Source organism: Ctenopharyngodon idella, chromosome 8, assembly GCF_019924925.1.
Source record: "Ctenopharyngodon idella isolate HZGC_01 chromosome 8, HZGC01, whole genome shotgun sequence".
Lineage (NCBI taxonomy): Eukaryota > Metazoa > Chordata > Actinopteri > Cypriniformes > Xenocyprididae > Ctenopharyngodon > Ctenopharyngodon idella.
In genome coordinates, this window is record NC_067227.1 from 11332492 (window position 1) to 11351162 (window position 18671).

General features: G+C 37.2%; 2 protein-coding genes across 13 annotated transcripts in view; both read right to left on the bottom strand.

The window, feature by feature from the left end:
• LOC127517120 (IQ motif and SEC7 domain-containing protein 2-like) overlaps nucleotides 1-9502 on the bottom strand; it is a 94141-nt gene extending 84639 nt beyond the window's left edge. For 3 of the 8 annotated variants that reach the window (XM_051902330.1, XM_051902328.1, XM_051902329.1), the window contains exon 1: nucleotides 7738-9502. In XM_051902330.1, coding sequence (XP_051758290.1) covers nucleotides 7738-8177 — 440 coding nt within the window. In that variant the 5' untranslated portion in view covers nucleotides 8178-9502. The remainder of the gene's footprint in view (nucleotides 1-7737) is intronic. The other 5 variants (XM_051902335.1, XM_051902334.1, XM_051902327.1 and 2 more) reach the window with 4 other exon arrangements.
• A 1479-nt stretch (nucleotides 9503-10981) lies between these two features.
• The window catches only part of LOC127517122 (membrane-associated guanylate kinase, WW and PDZ domain-containing protein 2-like), a 105425-nt gene continuing 97735 nt past the window's right edge, over nucleotides 10982-18671 (bottom strand). For 3 of the 5 annotated variants that reach the window (XM_051902340.1, XM_051902339.1, XM_051902338.1), the window contains exon 17: nucleotides 10982-14779. In XM_051902340.1, the coding sequence (XP_051758300.1) occupies nucleotides 13692-14779 (1088 nt within the window). In that variant the 3' untranslated portion in view covers nucleotides 10982-13691. The remainder of the gene's footprint in view (nucleotides 14780-18671) is intronic. The other 2 variants (XM_051902341.1, XM_051902342.1) reach the window with 2 other exon arrangements.

The window sequence follows — 18671 nt, forward strand, 5'->3', positions numbered from 1 at the left end:
AGCTAAAATGGAGGAGATGTAGGAGGAAAGAGAGACCAGCAGAGAGAGAGAGAGAGAGAGAGAGAGAGAAAGACCTTCTCTCAGCATGTTTGACTCTAAAAGAGAAGCGGTGGAACACACACACTGATTCTCCATCTGTTGGCCACAGAGAGGGTGGAGAGGGCGGCACACATGAAAAGAGAGAGGGACACCTAAAACACGAGGAGAGAGAGTTTAAAAAAAGCAATGGGGGACGAAACTCATAAATGGATAGACTGAGTGAAAGAAAGAGAGACGGGGAGTAAAGAGCACGGAAGGGGGAAAAGCGGAGAGAAGATATGAATAAAGAATGACCTCTGACCTGAAGCAGTGAAAAGAGGATGCTGGGATTGTGAGAGATGAGTGTGAAAAGGGGATGAGACAAGATTCAGAAAGCAGAATGATGTCCGGAATAACATGCTTCATGCTTTGGCGAAAAAAAAAAAAAAAAAAAGAAGACTCCTTAATGGCAAAAAAGTGCTCTTAAAAATAACTCGATAAACTCGAGTGGAGGTTGAATGCATTAAAGGGACCGAATATTCTGTCATTACTCACCCTTCAAACCTGTATGGCTTTCTTTTGTATAACAAAAAAGCCCTTACTTTTCAATATAATGAAAGTGAACGAAAGCCGAGGCTGTCAAGCTCGAAAAACAAACAAACAAACAAACAAACAAAAAGCATAAAAAAGCAAAAGTGTCACAAAACTGAACCTTGATATGACTTGTTCACCATATTTCAGGAAAATATTTCAGGGGTTAACAGGACACTGGAGAGGATGATTGTGTGAATAAATTACCTAAATGTCAGTCTGTTTGTCACAAAAAGCTTATTTTAGAGCAGTGGTTCCCAAACCTGTCCTGAAGGACCCCCGGCACTGCACATTTTGTATGTCGCCCTTATCTGGCACACCTACTTCAGGTCTTGCAGTCTCTACTAATGAGCTCATGAGTTGAATCAGGTGTGTTAGATGAGAGAGACATCCAAAATGTGCAGTGCTGGGGGTCCTCCAGGACAGGTTTGGGAACCACTGTTTTAGAGGACTAGGAAAATATAGCACAAGTCAAAATTTGACTGTGGTCAAATGGACCACTTTATTATTGATTATTTTAAGATATTTTATTCTTTTGCCTCCTTTGTGAAGCTTAAATGCCCCAGTTCATTATAGTTGTATGGAAAAGAATGACCAGTACATTTCTTCAGGACATCTCCTTTTATCTTCCAACATGAACATAAGTACATGATTGTATTTTTCTTTCTTTCTTTCTTTTTCTCTTTCTTTCTTTCTTTCTTTCTTTCTTTCTTTCTGTCTTTCTTTCTTTTTCTCTTTCTTTCTTTCTTTCTTTCTTCTTTTTTTTTCTTTCTTTCTTTCTTTCTTTTTAAAGTGCCCAATTATGCTATTTTAAGGGTTCCTAATTTTGTTTTGAAGGTACAATAGGTTCAATCCAAGGTAATTTTCTCATAATATGCATTACGCATCACCTCATTTCTCAAAGAATCTGAAAATGGTTTGTTCGAAGATTCAGTCTCTCTAAATCCCTCGTTTTCGTGAGCCTACTCTGCTCTGATTGGTCAGACGGCTCACTCTGTTGTGATTGGTCTTACAGCTTACAGAGAGTGTCGGAAATGAAACGCCCATTACCATATCTGAATATCAGCTCCGGAGGCTTCCTCAGTGCTTACACAGTAACGATGGCGTCTGTGTTTCTGTATCAGTTCCAGTGTGAGTCCTTATTAATTTGAAGTGCATGCAAAGTGGATTCGCAGTGCTGAAAACAGCGTCTTCTCAACATGTCAACAACACAAACCAAACTCTTCCAGGCCTCAGCTACAACTACAGTGTTTATGGGTGGGCCAAAGTAAATGTCGTTTGCGGGCAGCCAATGAAGAGCGTATAGGCTGGCATTATGCAAATTTGTTACATTGTTCCGTAGGTATGTAGGAAGTGAGACTGGAGTTGCTGACGACTCGTTTCAGCAGTTAAGAATCAATAATTTTTTTAAGGACACAATAACTTTATTTGTCAAACACTCTGATCTTTAAAACTTTGCAGTCATTTTACATTCACAAACAGCTATACTGCATAAAAGCTAATATTCAAAAAAGCATAATAGGGGCACTTTAACCAAGAGAGGATTCCTTAGCGTTTTTATTCAAACTAAAACTATCAAACATTATTTACAGTCATTTAAATAAAGCTAAATAAAGTATAAAATATAAGATGAAAACTTAACCTTACAATTAAAATAATAACAAAATAAACAAAATTACGAATACATAACTAAAATTAAAATGAAAAAAATAAAAGCTATAATTTGAAATATTAATAAATACTATAATAGTATATAATACCAAAATAACAGTGCTTCCTATCAACCCTAAACTGCTCTTGTGGCACAATCTTGATGAAAATGCCATATTACACATTTATCTGTATCTGATTTTACAATATTGTGCAGTAGCATCCCAAAATTGTGGAAAGCTTTAGTCAGCACAGCCATTATTACACATTTGAAAGTGGCCGTGAGGTCATAAATCTTAGGTCATTGTGCTAAACGCTGGAGCACAAGCAAATTAAATCATAGTGAAGGAGCTAATTAGAGGATCTCAAATAAATCTAGACAAAAATGGAAGCGTTTCATTTGCTGCCTCCGCTATGATCTCTGTAGTACTGGAACAAACTGCCCAGCCAATCAGCACAGTCTTACACCCACATAAATAACTAATATGTGTTCCTTACTAATGACTAACAGCCCCATGGGAGGGAAGCAAAGAGGAGGAGGAGGATGCAGAGAGAGAGAGAGAGAGAGAGTCAGTCAGTCAATGAATACCATTTGCCTGCTACCATCCAAATGAATTCTCCAGCTGCGGACTGCTAACAAATCCCTGGTTTTCAAAAAGTAAAAATAAATATACTAAAATAAACTAACATATGAAAAGGGTGGAAAGTGTAGTTTAGAAATCTACCAAACAATAGGGTTTTTTTATTATTATTATAGCTCATTAAACATTAGCATTCACTTACATTGTTGTCTGATTTGCGAACAAATTTTTCTTTTGTAATGATTCTTTTTTAATGTTTAGAAGAGTATGATCGGTTTGTAAGGGATGACCTCAGTGTTCAATGAGACTACATGGTGGAGACAAAAGCAACATAAAATTTGATGTAGGCCTAATCTACAAAACTTAGACAAAAACATTAGTGATAAACATCAGTTTTATCATTTTTTTAAAGACCCCCTGTGGTGAAAATCAAGTTTTTAATGTTGTTTATATGTCTGTGTTGAGTTTTTAATATGCTTTAAGACAAACCATGTGCAAATTCATAAGTCAACACCATTGCTGAGTATTTTCTCTTTAAAACTGCAGTGATCTAAAGACAATTTTAAAAAACGTGGTTTGAAATCGCTGGTGTTTCTTATGTCACAAACTACCTTGTAACCAATCACGTCAACGTGCCGGCGGTCTTTAGCATATCATTAACTATGAAGCAAGGGAATCTCAAGAAAAGAGAAGCCAGGTTATCCCGGTATATTTTTCTGTTGATATGAAAAATCGGGTAGATTTAGCAATATAACGGGTGTATGATGTATATATTACAATGTTATGATGAACTTTCTCCACTGATGTCCTGAGTTGTTAAAAGCATGTCTAAGGATACTGATTTTTAGAAGGCAGACTGAGATGGCAACGGGAACATGGTTTGTGTAACATTACCATCACATTCTTAGCTGTTTCAAGCAAAAGGCTAATCATATTAATTACAGTTATGTGTCTGACATTAGGGCTGTAATGGTAGACATGACAACCGCACCACCGAACTTACCACAACTTACAACTTAAGTTCTTCATGGAGTGTTACTGGCGGTAGTGTGACGTATATATATACGTATATATATATATATATATATATATATATATATATAATATATTTTTTAGCAGTGACGGAAAAAATCTGCAGCCCGTCCGTCATTTTGACAGATTACTGAGGCTGATGTTGCTTGTAACTGTAATTCTCACCCCTGTCCAGTTGGTGGTGAGTGCACTCCAGTGTGTCTGCAGAGCGCGAGTTCAGTCTCCAGAATAAAATGAAAACGATACACACAGGCGAGCACTCAGTTTAAGTCCATTTTATAATAATAAAGTTATAATACTTATACTTACTTACATAATTGAGTTTCTAATTTAGTTAGTTTTGTTTTAAATGGTTCGTTTTGTTATTTTTCTTGCTGACTATAAGTTTATGGTCAACAACTGGCTTTTCTGAGGTATATAGGCTACGTGACATTGTTTGCAACACTTGATTGAACTGACGTGATACAGATTTCGGTAAGCTACTGTATCTTTCAACATATTTTTTGATTTTCATTCATGTTTATTTCGTTCTGTACAGTAGTAAAGAGGAATAGATGATCGCATTCACTCACGATCCTCGACAAGTGCTCAAGATGAAAAGTGACACAGTCTTTGATCAAAATTTTTTGATTTTTTTAATTTGCTTATCCCATAATTTCGTGAATAAAAATGAAAATGTGGACGAAATTAGCTATTAAATGTCTTATCATTAAAATATAAAAATTAAAATAATTGATTATGACGGATTTTTTTACGATCCTGTCCATCAAAATCAAAATGACGGCGAAACGCAAGTCTAACGCAACCTCAGATATATATATATATATATATAAAACCAACCCTGACCCCACCACCGCAACACTGGCGGTTGTTGGTGATTTCCCACCACGGTAGTAAAAAATTGCCATCGTCACAGCCCTATCTGAAAAAACGATACCATCGAGCAGCTTTTACCTCAGTAAGTTGACGAAGTGGATCTCTGAGCTCGTGTGAGTGAGTGGAGGCGGGGCTAATTAGCATATTCATAGATCTGCATATACTAAATGAGGCAACGGTGTGGAGTTACATTCAAGCTATTTTAAAGGGATAGTTCACCCAAAAATGAAAATTATCCCATGATTTACTCACCATCAAGCCATCCTAGGTGTATATGACTATCTTTTTTCAGACAAACACAATCCGAGATATATTTAAAAAAATTCTTAGTCCTCCAAGGTTTATAACGGTTGTGAATGGTAGGCCAAATTCTGAAGACAGAAAAAATGCATCCATCCATAAAAAAATTAATCCATATGACTCAGGAGGTTAATAAAGGTCTTTTGAAGCGAAGGGATGCGTTTTTGTAAGAAAAATATCCATATTTAAAACTTTATAAATTTAAATAATGAGCTTCCGGTGGATGACCGTACGCATACTGCGCACGTCAATTTGGGCGGAAGAGCAACCTTTGACCTGACGCGATGACACAATGATGCACGCGGAGGTACAGAGGAGAGAGCAAAACAAAACACTGGTCACGAATTAGAAGTTTAAAATGAAAAATTTTAAAGAGAAATGTTGGAAGATTTCGATATAAGAGAAGAGGAGCTTGAGTTTGTTGCCCAGCCGTATTTGTTTGAACCACGAGAGGCGTCTAAGCTTACGATACTCCTACATCCTGCGTCATACATCGCGTCAGAGGATTACTCATTTGGTGCAAGTCAACTTGCACATTCTGCGTACGGTCTTTCGCCGGAAGCTAGTTGTTTGCATATATAAAGTTTTAAATATGGAACCATTATAAACCATTATAAACCTTGGAGGACTAAGGATATTTAAATATATCTCAGATTGTGTTCGTCTGAAAGAAGACATCTAGCATGGCTTGAGGGTGAGTAAATCATGGAATCATTTTCATTTTTGGGTGAACTACTATATTTTACAGAAAAAAACGTTTAAATGTGTCATTTTGGTGATCAAAGATGAGCTTTAAGGGTTCAAATTATTGACTTTAACCATTTGACTGACACAAATTGTTCAAAAGTTGGACTGTCAGACATTTTTCATGTTCTTCATCCTGTCAGAGTATTTCATCTAATGACATGTCAAAAATGAAGATGTATACATTGAGTTTATTGAGAAATTCTTGGTGGAAAAACTTTTTTAACGTACAAGGGCATCTGCAACCCAGTAGAAATGCTTCCAATTAGAGACGGCAGTGGATGAGAATTATCGGACCAAATCGGAGCTTGAACTTCACTCTGAACACTTCTGAGAAACACAAAACCTATGTTCCCCCAATCAGCCTGGTTTATTTTAGTTTTATTTTGGCTTGTTCTGAACACGATGATTCAACATTGTGAAAGGAGGGTGATGGATTGTTCTAGTCAATAATTTCAGACAAGCGAGGATAAACGAGGCAGAAGATGAACAGATCTAAGAGCTCTCAAGATACTCGAGTACAGAATACAGGGGTTGTGCAGCTGCTGGCGATGAGCGAGCAAACATAATTATATGAGCCGGGTAGAGGGTTGAACTCAATGAGGCAGAGAGGAAGACACACGCTGAGTCTAACGCTCTGTAGCTGCTGCTTTTGTTGACGCCCGGATCACCCAAGGATGCAGAAAAAAACATCTGCAGAATACTTAACCTTTCCCCCACCAACAACAAACTCCATGTGTTTGCTTATTTAAAAATGGAAAAACAAGGAAGCATAAAGCCTGAGGAAAATAAGCAAACAAAATAACCATGAGAGAAGAGGGGGTTTCATTTCAGTTCCAGAGAGCCCCAAAAATGTTTCAACCCCAAAGTTAAAACGGATTGTGCTTTAGTCAAACACGTAGCATATCTCTTCACACAAAAATGTAGACCTCACTTCTGTATAAAGTGTTTTACAATGCTCTATAACCAAGCAAAATTGGAAGAAACTCAACATGTTCTCAACATGTTCACGTCTCTGCCACTGAATCTCAAGTCTTTCAAGATCAAATCTAAATATTTTTCTGTTTCAGGTTTATAAATCCTGTCATAGTCCAATATTTTTAGTTTTTTATATATTTTTTCTCTTCCATTAGGTCAAACTAGTTCAAAAGAAAGTATATAAAAGTATTATAAAGTATATTCACATGAATCAAAAACAATATTTAATGCATCACCAATCATACTATCTATCATATCATCCTACCTATATCTGTGGAAAACAAATAATATAATATAATATAATATAATATAATATAATATAATATAATATAATATAATATAATATAATATAATATAATATAATAATATTTCTCCTTGCAGACCTAAAGACTTGTTGGAGTCTAAGTGAAGTTTAAATGAATTGTTCAAGTCTAAAGGCCTGTTCACACCAAGGACAATAACTATAATGATAACAATAAGGATATAGTTCTAAAAATCATTCTAAATGTCCACACAGTGAAACAACATCTTTGAAATCAATTTCAGAACTATTTTTTTTCCAGCTGATGAATGATAAAAACATTGGCAGCCAATCAGGATTCATCCTGCTTTAAAAGCTTGAGCTTTAAATGCAGCAGACGACAAAATGACAGCAGACGTCGCTTAGAATAAACAAAACGATATCGTCCGCTGGCGTAGACACTAATAAGTTATCGCTCTTGGCGTGTCTTAAGAGGCCTTAAGAGTCTCAACTCAATTTATTTGTGACTTAATTGTGAGTCTTAGACTTCTTCTCTAGCACACACGCTTTTGTTGACCAGTCTTTGTAATTCATATCAACACTGAATGAACCTCTCATACCACAAAAATAGCACAAATACCATGGGGCAACACAAAGGCCCAAATATCCAATAACCCGGATCAACCCTCATATCATGAGGTTTAACTAAGGGAATGAGGCACTTACTGTTTTCGTAGAGTCGAGGTGTTGTTGGTCCCAGAGCTGTCATTGCGCTCCAGTCGGCCTTTCTCAACAGGGGCTGACCCACATGACAGGCCTCGGGTCAGCCTCGTGTGGGTCCGTCGAGCTGGACCAGGCACCGTGGATGAGGGTATATTACTGCTGCTGTTCTGAATGACACCTCCGGCATTGTGGTTTGGTAGCGATGACGGCTGGCTGGGCTTAGAGCTCTGGTTGTAGTTGTGGTTCTGCGACAGATTCTCGGTTCCCGGGTTCCGGTCCTGCCGCAGGTCCTGGTTCTCCTGGTTGACCCGGTCTAGCTGTGTTTCGAGCTCCTCGATGCGTTTACGTTGCGTTTCTAGAAGTTTGGCCTGGTTCTCGATGATGTTATTGAGTTCCAGAAGGTACTCCACAGCCCGACTTGGGCTGTCTGGGTTGGACTCCATAGTTTGGGCCTTACCCCTTTCCCCCCCCCACCTGATTAGTTCAGTGGGGGGGAGATAAAACAAAAGAGCCTGAAGGTAGAAGCTTGATAGAACTGTCTTTTATCCTATAAGTTGCAACTTGAGTCTCAGCAACCGAAAAACACCAGTAAAGGACATTTGCAGCACCAATGTTATTTGCATCGACTGCGTCTTAATGCTCATCCATGAATCCTTCAATTGTAAAAAAGTATGGGCTGTAACTGCAGCTCTCAGCAAATTAGTTCAAAGGTCAATAATTTGCATCCTCTCTGCTGTGATTGTACTTCAACAAGTTAGTAAACAAAGATGAAGTATAAAGAAAAAGTATGGCATGGACAGTTCTGAGCATCGGCTTATAGATTTTCCAGACAAAAAGATCCATTTGAGTCCATGTGATACATAAGTGATGTAAATAAATGCCTATATTACAGTCAAAAGAAATGACATCTGTAGATCATTTCTACTGTTTCCACAAACCCAGTCATTACAAAATCCAGTCATCTTGAGATTTGCTGTGCTACACACAACTCCCACATGCTGAGGTAGCACGGTGGAAAATAGGGAACAGCAGCAAAAAGATACAAATTTAATCCCTGAAATCCACTAAGATCTGTACAGCTTGAGATAGAAAACATACTGTAAAAATAAAGTCTTCATTAACAGACAAGTGAAATTCTATAACTAATCATAAATGTGAAGTCCAACATCTCAAGACAGTAAACTGCTTTTATACAAAGCAGCAGAAGAGGAATTTGCGATCAATACATTAAAAGTCAATGAAACACTTGCACGCGCTGAGCGCGCGGTCCTCTTCTTCTTCAAATATAGTGTCAATGTATTTTAAAATAAAATGTACATATATGGCTCCCTGTGTTTAAAAAAAATCCTACTTACACCTCTCTTTATTGGCGTTTTCTTTTCTTCAACCCATTTTCATGGGAAGATTTCAGTGCATCTCTGAGCGATCCGCTTTCTTTGTAAAATCTTCCCGTCTTGTTAGTTTATTTTAACCTCGACGTCCGTCGAGTTTGAAAAACAACGTCGTTTAAGACTTAAGGCATTTGTCTTTTCTCTCATACAACAGACTTCTCAAAGACGTAAATCTAAAAGGTGGACCACCTGCGCTAAAGTTCCGCGTTCTTCTGTATTTCCCGAAGTAACCGACGCTTGGTCACTTGACGCGCGCTGATGGTTTTAAAGATGATCTCGCGGATGCTCAGGTTCGTGAGCGCGTTTCTCACCTGACAGATCCAATAGCAACTGGAAGGCAGAGATGCGTTAAACTAGTCTTTCCTGCGCTCGTCACACAGTCAACCCACGCAAGATCTTTTCAGTATACCAGAGAGAGAGAGAGAGAGAGAGAGAGAGAGAGAGATTTCAACAAATGAAGCTCGAATCATACAAACATATTAGGCCTACATATGTAATGTAATCATTTGAATAGCCTTACAAAATTACCATAGTAACAATATCTCTAACAAAAATATCTTAGTTATAACAATTATTGTCAAAACAAGAGAATTTTAAGAGATTTTACGTTATGTTTAATAGAACAAAACCGTTTCTTTGTTGGAAAATCCAGTTCAAACTGATAGATTTTCTTCTTTTCTTCTTCTTCTTCTTCTTTTTTTTCTGTTTTGGAAAATGGTAGCTAGTTCTAGCTGGTCAATAGTCATTCAGCTGGTTAACCAGCTACAATGTTCCAAAACCAGTTTCACCACAAGATGGTATGACCTGGTTATAAGCTTAGACCAGCTAAATCTTGTTCTAAAACAAAGCTACCATCTTAAACTGGATTTTCCAGCTGGAATAATCATGAATATTTTGACATGGTAATTGTTATCAGTAAAAAAATATAGCCTACTGTAGGCAAAAAATCAAAGACAAGTTTTTTGGCTTCAGTTTAGAAAGTGATGCTACAAAATGTTAGTTAATTGCACTTATTAATTGACCACATAGAATCTAATAATGAACAGTCTGAATAGTACGAATAGATCTGTATTAATCATGGAAATATTGTACATTAGTACAGAATGGAAAACACATTCCCCCGGTTTCACAGACAAAGCTTAAGCTAGTCCTAGACTAAAATGCATATTTGAGCTGTTTTAACTGAAAGCAGCTTGTACTGATATACCTTAAAATATGTCAGTGTTGCTGTTTTGTCTCAAGATGCACACCAGTAATGTTTTTTTTTTTCTTTTAGTGAACACTTATAAAAGCAACTTAAATGCCCTAATTGAACTAAGGCCTGATCCTGTCTGTGAAACCGAGCCTTTATTTTTTAAGGTGTCCTTGTAATTATACATTTAAGTACTGAGCAATATTAAATAACAACATACATTTACTACATGGTTAGGAATAGGGCTCGGTTTCGGGTTATTTGCATGTAATTATGCATAATTTACTGTTGTTACTACAGTAAGCACATGTAACATAACAAGGACCCTGTAAAAAAAATTGTTAACTTTTTATTTCAATTTCAAAAACATCAACAAAAAGTATCTAATAATATCTGATAAATGAATAAATAATACATTATTATTATTATTACATTTTTGGTTGTTGTCTCAAATACTAAAGTCAAGTTATTGCCATATTAGTTATTTTTATATTCTTGTTATGAAGTGCTTTTCAATACACTTTGCTGTCATCTACTGCTCAGGGTAGAAATTACATCCACATGGAGCGCACACACACACACACACACACACACACACACACACACACACACACACACACACACAAATAAAACAAACAAGAAAAAATGCAGTCCACAATTGATCTCAGGTAGATACATTAATGTTTATTATAACTCTTATATATAATTTGTTACCTGCATTTGGGTTACAATAGATTATAACAATATAATCATAATAGAAACATAATATTATATGTATATATAATTATAATAATATATTTATATTTATATATTTACAATCGGTACATATGGCCATAGACATTAGTATGGACATAAAGACAATGTGAGACTCTAAAATGGACCCTTCGGATTCAACATGTAATAAATATAGTGGCGTAGGATTTGTTAGTGAAAGCTTATGTGGCATTGGCTCATACTCTGAATATTATGATATGTTTAAAGATGCATGGACCACCAACAACAGACTGACTTCATCTTGATCCCAGACCTGCTGGGCTGCACAGAATACACTGCTGTACCAATGATCTAAAACAACAACGCCTTATGCATAGTTTAAATGTGCGTACAAGTTCTGCTAGAGAGTATGACACACAGAATGAACAATATTGGGTGATATTTGGGTTTGATGACAGATTAGAAACTTAATGATCAGCAAAAAATGAATGAAGGAAAACAACTGATAAGTAGTAGGCACAGTTCTTAGGTTAAATGCTAAAATATCATCAGTATATCTACAGTTAACAAGCGCATAATACAGTCAACCTCTCTCTCACTTTTACTAGCAAGCTTTCACCAATAAAGATAAAGAGAAAGACCCTAGTGCATTAAACTAAAGAGGTTTTTCAGGCTTGGCACAATGCCACTCAATATTGCATCCAACTTATATTTTCAGTACAAATGTTCAGCACAATAGTCCTTTTTGGGTTGACGGGGACAAAACTGCCAAGAGCAGAAAGCATCTCTTTGTCCTTTCTATTAATTACTCTTTATATTTCAAATAAATACAGATACTTCATATGATATTCATATAAACTGTATATTCTCTTTACAGAAGTTGGATTGAGAGAGTTAATCTTTGTATTTGTGTTAATCATACTTTAATAGCTGCAGGAAATGCATCCATATATAATCAATATATTATTTTTCTTGTAAATGGCATAAAAGAAAAACTCAAAAGAAAACCTTTAAAAATATGAATCATGACATTTCATTCTTACTTAATAGAGATTTCTGAGGTCACAGAGACCAAGGTCAGCAGAAGAGTCTTTACAAAGGCAATAAGGGGCATTTTGAAGGTGTATATGGGGCCTAATAATAATAATAATAATAAAAAATACAGTTTATATATCTGCTTCCTGAGATGTCAGAGACCCAGAGGGCACAAGATGAATATAATAATAATAATTTATATATAAATGCATGAATAACAAAACATAAATGTCATTATTATAATGGTTTCAGGGGAAACTCCTATTGGAGTGTGACAAATATGTCCTCTTAATAGTTTAAGTTTACATGTTTACACACCATTCACAAGAATGCTGAATTATACAATCATCCTTAAAATGCAGTTTAGCAGAGAACTTAATGATTATTTGAAGGGGAAAAAAGCTTAGCAGTGTTGCACAAATTGTTTAAAGTTAATGTTTCGAACATGAAATCTTGGGTTGTTCAAAAGTTTGGGGTCTAAGATTTTTTTAATGTTTAATGTCTCTTGTGCTCGATAAGGCTGCATTTATTTGATTAAAAATACAGTAAAAACAGACATATTGTGAAATATTATTACAATTTAAAATAACTGTTTTCTATTTTAATATATTTTAAAATGTAATTTATCCTGTGACCTACTGACCCCAAACTTTTGAAAGGTAGTGTGTAATCATCATTCAATATTTGCTCTGTAGAAATGTAATCATATCATCTTTCCATGGTTTATCTGGAGTATTGTTAAAGATTAAAGAGAGTTCACACAGTGGTACTGAAGAGAAAAACAGCTGTGCTAAAGGTAAGAAGTGGACTCGAGCTACCGTGAAGGATAATGAGGATATTTGGCCCTAAGCATGATCATTTTGCTGTTTACAAAGTCAACATACTGAACAAACAGTCTGGCAGAAAAGTAAAAGATGTTTTGTTGATCACAGCAGACCTTCTTTGTGGAGGACAAAGTGGAAGAGAAGAAGAGAGATAGGCTTGAGAGAGCAAACTGGAGTGGGAGTGTTCAAAAATTGCTTAAATGAGCAGAGAAAAAAGTGGTATAGCAAAACTCATCATTATCAAAAAGCTGTTTAATGTGTTTCTATGTTCTGGATGGTTGTGCACTAAACTACTTATACTTTAAACTTGGCAACTTACCATTGTGTACTATTAATATTGCTAGCACTAATTTTTTTCCCCTCACTTTTAAATCGCCTGCTAAATGAATAAATGTAAATGTTTGTAAACTGCTTAGTGGCCATATCGAAAGAAGAACAGAACAGCTCTACTAAATTTATAGTGAAAAATTAATCCGTGCATGTTTAATTTAAAAAAAATAAAAAGTTTTAGACCTCGTAATTTTTATTTAAAATGTCATAACTCGATCTTCCAGTGAAACAATAGACTTCTCTCTGCTGTCGTATGGATTTCCCCAATCATTTAGTCCATTTAAACCTCACTGCTTTCTTATAATCGACTGCAAGCTTGCATTCAGATCTGCCTCCATCCAATCAACAATGGTTAAACAGAACCAAGTCTCCGGCCTTCATTTTTTTCTTTTAATAATCTGCTTCACTCAGATGTATGTCACAAAACGGAAAAAAAAACCCATCTGTTTCAACAGTAAAAGAGATTATAAATCATGTTTCTGTTCCTCTACCTTTCCCTACCATTCGTATCCTATCAGGCTCTCTAATGATTCTCTGTGAGCTGGGTTTTAGCCAGGGGCCAGGAAGTGGAGGCCCCGGGGCCCTTTGTGTGGTTTTTGGGTTATGCCTTTCATTCAGATACACAGAGAGACCAGAAATACTGGCTGCAGAAATGCTACACTCAGAGACACTGGCTCCTGACTCGGACTCTGCATAGTCGGACGGCTGAGACGTGAGGAAAGCAAACGGGGTCTGATTTAACTCAACGTCCCCTGTCGGCCTTTCCGATGAGAGGCCAGATAAGGGTCGAAGTGTGCGGGGCTGAATGTCTGAAGGTAGCACACGGACGCCCATAGAACGCAGGCGCTTATGGAAACTCGTTTCTTGCTCCCCATTCAAATTATCTGGAATCTCTCCCTCAGTTTTTTTGTTCAGCTCCCACTCAAGCTCTTCCTTATTCGTCATACTCTCATTTTCTCTTTCCCATTCCCTGTCGTTCTCCGATTTCCTCTCCTCCCTCTCCCATTCTTTGTCTTTCAGCCTTTCTCTCTCTCTCGTCCACTCTTGTTCAGTCTCTCTCTCCCACTCGTCCTCCTCCTCATCTTCCTCCCACTGCAGTTTCGGCTCAGGAAGTCTCTGGTTATTGATGGTTTGTGTGTTCTTGCTCTTGTCTCCTTCGCTCTTTCTCTCCACCCGTCTCACCCTCTCCTCGCTCTTGCTCCGTCCTGACCTGTCTTCCCTTCTCTCGTTACCTTTTTCCTTCTTTCTCCCATTTCTTTCAACACTTCTCTCCAAGTTTTCTTCACTATGTCCTCTTAGTGTGTTTCTAGGCAAGCTCTGTGACCTTTTGTCTCTCGACCTTCGCCCCCTGCCCTGACTGCTGCCCTCGAGACTGTCAGGGCTCTCGCGGTCTCCTCCGTCACTTTCACTCTCCCTTTGCACTCTCCGCCCTCTGTTGGTCTTCCCTGGTTTTTGAACGCTGGATGTGGCATCCTGTTGAGCACGGCGACGGCCTACTGAAGCCAAACCCGACTGCAGGGCCTGGGGTGAGGAGGAGACGGCTGTGACGTGATCACGGTCTGAGAGTGAAAGCACAGGAGATGGATAATAGTGGAGAGAAAAGAGGAAAAAATGAATAATTTACTCGATTATAATTGATTATAAAACATTATTACATTATTGGAACAAACATTGTTGCAAAGAGTTCAGTGCTTCAGATTTTAGAATGAAAGACAGGATTTGTGTGGGAAAATATTTCAGTAACTCTTGTTCAAGTAAAATGGAAAGTCAATTACGGTTCAGACAGTTATGAAAACCAATCACATCCAATGTTCCAGAGTACTTCAAGTGTTTCACTCGGGTCTTTTGTCACCCTCTTCAGTGAGGACTTTGAGGTCATTCTGAATGCCATGTGCTTCATATTTAAAGCTCTGGCTGACTCATTAAAACTAAAAGCTAAGAAGCTTTGAAATGCAAAAGAGTCTGTTTGATATGCTAATAATGAACCATGTAATTATATTCAATAAGTTATGACATAACTCTACAATAAAAAAAATACAACAAAATCCAAATAATGTGTACAATTAAAATCAAATCAAATAATAAAATAATAAGGGCTGCCAAAGTTAACATCATTCTTAAAAATACTGATTCCAAATACTGAATACTGAAAATACTGATTCCAAAAGGGGGTTCCCCCTTTTAGGGGCAGATTCTTAAACACCTCTGATTGGCCATTGCGTTCACACACTCAAGAGATATGTCTGTGATTGGCTACAAAGATCATTGCTTCAAATACATGCTGTAAATAGACATCTTTGATGCTCGTCACCGATCGCTTACACAGATACACATGAAGCATTTGAAAGCAGGCGTATATCAGCAGATTAACTCAGTGCAGGCTTCCTTCCTTCAATGAGCCGGCATTCGGACGTAAACAAGGAAGCCTGCACTGAGTTCACTATGTATGACAACGGTTCAAATAGTTAAATAAAGTCGTTATTTTTGTTTTGTTTTTGCGCACAAAAAGTTTTCTCGTTGCTTCATAACATTAAGGTTGAACCACTGTAGTCACTCTGACTATTTTAACCATGTTTTTAACCACCTTTCTGGATGTCAAAAGGTGCAATGACGTTGCTGTCTATGTGTGGATCAGATACCCTTGGATTTCATCAAAAATATCTTGTGTTCTGAAGATGAACAAAGGTCTTACGGGTGTAGAACGACATTAAGGTGAGTACTTAATGACAGAAATTTCCTTTTTGGGTGAACTAACCCTTTAAAGGAACACTCCACTTTTTTTTAAATAGGCTCATTTTCCAACTCCCCTAGAGTTAAGCAGTTGAGTTTTACCGTTTTCGAATCCATTCAGCCGATCTCCGGGTCTGGCGGAACCACTTTTAGCATAGCTTAGCATAGTTCATTGAATCTGATTAGACCGTTAGCATCTCGTTAAAAAATGACCAAAGAGTTTCAATATTTTTCCTATTTAAAACTTGACTCTTCTGTAGTTACATCGTGTACTAAGACCGATGGAAAATTAAAAGTTGCGATTTTCTAGGCCGATATGACTAGGAACTATACTGTCATTTCGGCGTAATGATCAAGGAGCTTTGCTGCCGTACCATGGGTGCAGCAGGCGCAATGATATTACGCAGCGTCTCTCACAAATGTCTCTATGGTTGCAAGGCACGCTCCCTGTGCAAGCAGGGGGTCACAGGCGCTGCGTAATATCATTGTGCCTGCTGCACCCATGGTACGGCAGCAAAGTTCCTTGATTATTACGCTAGAAAGAGAGTATAGTTCCTAGCCATATTGGCCTAGAAAATCACAACTTTTCATTTTCCGTCGATCTTAGTACACGATGTAGCTACAGAAGAGTCAAGTTTTAAATAGGAAAAATATTGAAACTCTTTGGTCATTTTTTAATGAGATGCTAACTGTCTAATCAGATTCAATGAACTATGCTAAACTATGCTAAAAGTGGTACCGCCAGACCCGGAGATCGGCTGAATGGATTCGAAAACGGTAAAACTCAACTGTTTAACTCTAGGGGAGTTGGAAAATGAGCCTATTTTCAAAAAAAGTGGAGTGTTCCTTTAAAAGAACATTTTTGTGTGTGAAGAACAACCTAAAAAAAAAACCCTAAAGAAACTTTCCATGATAAAGAACCTTTTGTGCAATGGAAAGATTCCATGGATGTTAAAGGTTCATGGAATTAGGGTTGTCAAAAGTACCGATTTCGGTACCAAGTCGGTACTGAAATTTTAAAAATGTGACAATAGAGGGTATGCATAGACGTCACTTTCCCGCCGGAACGCACTCCCTCAGCTGGACTGAGTGGCAAAAGAACCTGCTGCATGACTGGATTTAATAGGGGAAACTGTGAAAACGCGAGTAAAACAAACAATTACACTAAAGGTTGGGCTCGAAAGTGTTCCTTATCACATCCAAAGAAACCTAATCCATGGATACTGACATGCAGCCAGGAATTGTGTTTACTGACATTTATATGTGCCTGATTTCGACGCCGGGGAAATACATAAATCAAATCGGTATGTGAACGCTTTATATAACTACAATATAGGTAGGTTTAAATCGGAGTGATCACTTATATCAATGTTATATATTTCGTCATATCGTCCAGCCCTAAAACTTGTATAGTTTTTGTCAGTGTTTATTTAAAAACACCCAATTATGCAGAATATAAGATGGTAAATATTTAATTGATGAGTTGTCAACACAATATATAACAATACAATATATAGGGTATGATTTTACCCCAAAATCCAATATTTTGACACAAAATGATAACTGCAAAACATGTTTCTTTGCTTGGAGTCAAGCTGTGAATTGCAGCGACCTATTTGCTTCTTTTTTCTGTAGCATTCAGCAGTCTGTAAAAATATACCTCAGATTTTGTGTCAAAGCTATTTGTACAGTCAGTCGCAAAGCTCTTTCCCATTTTGGATGTGTTTTGTGTGTTTTTCGTGGCATTCATGCTGAAAACCAATGCTGCCACTCAGTCTTTTGCCACTCAGTGGGCGTAACCGCAGTGATAACGGTCGACGGTGATGTCACGTGCATACCCTCTATACCAGCATTTCCCCCTAGAATTTTGATGCACTGTTGAGCAGATTCTTAAACACCTCTGATTGGCCATTGTGTTCACACACTCAACAGATATGTCTGTGATTGGCTACAAAGGTCAACGCTTCAAAAACACGCTGTAAACAGACATCTTTGATGCTCGTCACCGATCGCCGATGATACACACGGGAGTATTTGAAAGCAGGCATCTATCAGCAGATCCCTAATATATCCACTGATAGACGGATCCACTGATAGACGCCTGCTTTCAAACACTCTCATGTGTATCTGTGTAAGCGCTCGGTGAAGTACAGACTTGGTAGCGAAGTCAATATTTTTGACAACCTTACATGGAATTATCAATGCCTATAAAGAACCATTATTTTTAAGAGTGATGTTAATGTTTTTAAACATATTTAGTGTGCTTGATATTCATATGGTTTCCTGCAGTTTACTTCACTTTCTCAACACTTGTCGGAATAGTCATAATCTTTTTCAATTTCATAACCAAAATAATATAATTGGCTAACGAGCTGACTAATTTTTTAATGACTGTTCCAAATTAGATGATTTAAACAATAATGAAGCCATTTGCAGTCTTTGTGTGGCAGAACTGAATTATCATTCCAAATAAAAAGGAATTAAATAAAAGCGCAACACACCATCAATGGTTGAAATAGTAATGAGAGGGCAAGTTAAGGGCTTCTGCATAGTCATAAGACATCTCTGTAACATATTTTATTTTCTCTCATTAAACAAGTAGCTGAATGCACTGGGAATGAATGGACAACATTTTGAAAGAAAAAAATGTAATAATGAAATTAACACATTTAATCATGCCCCCTGAGCTATAAATTCTGTAATGAGAAATTTTCCTCCCAT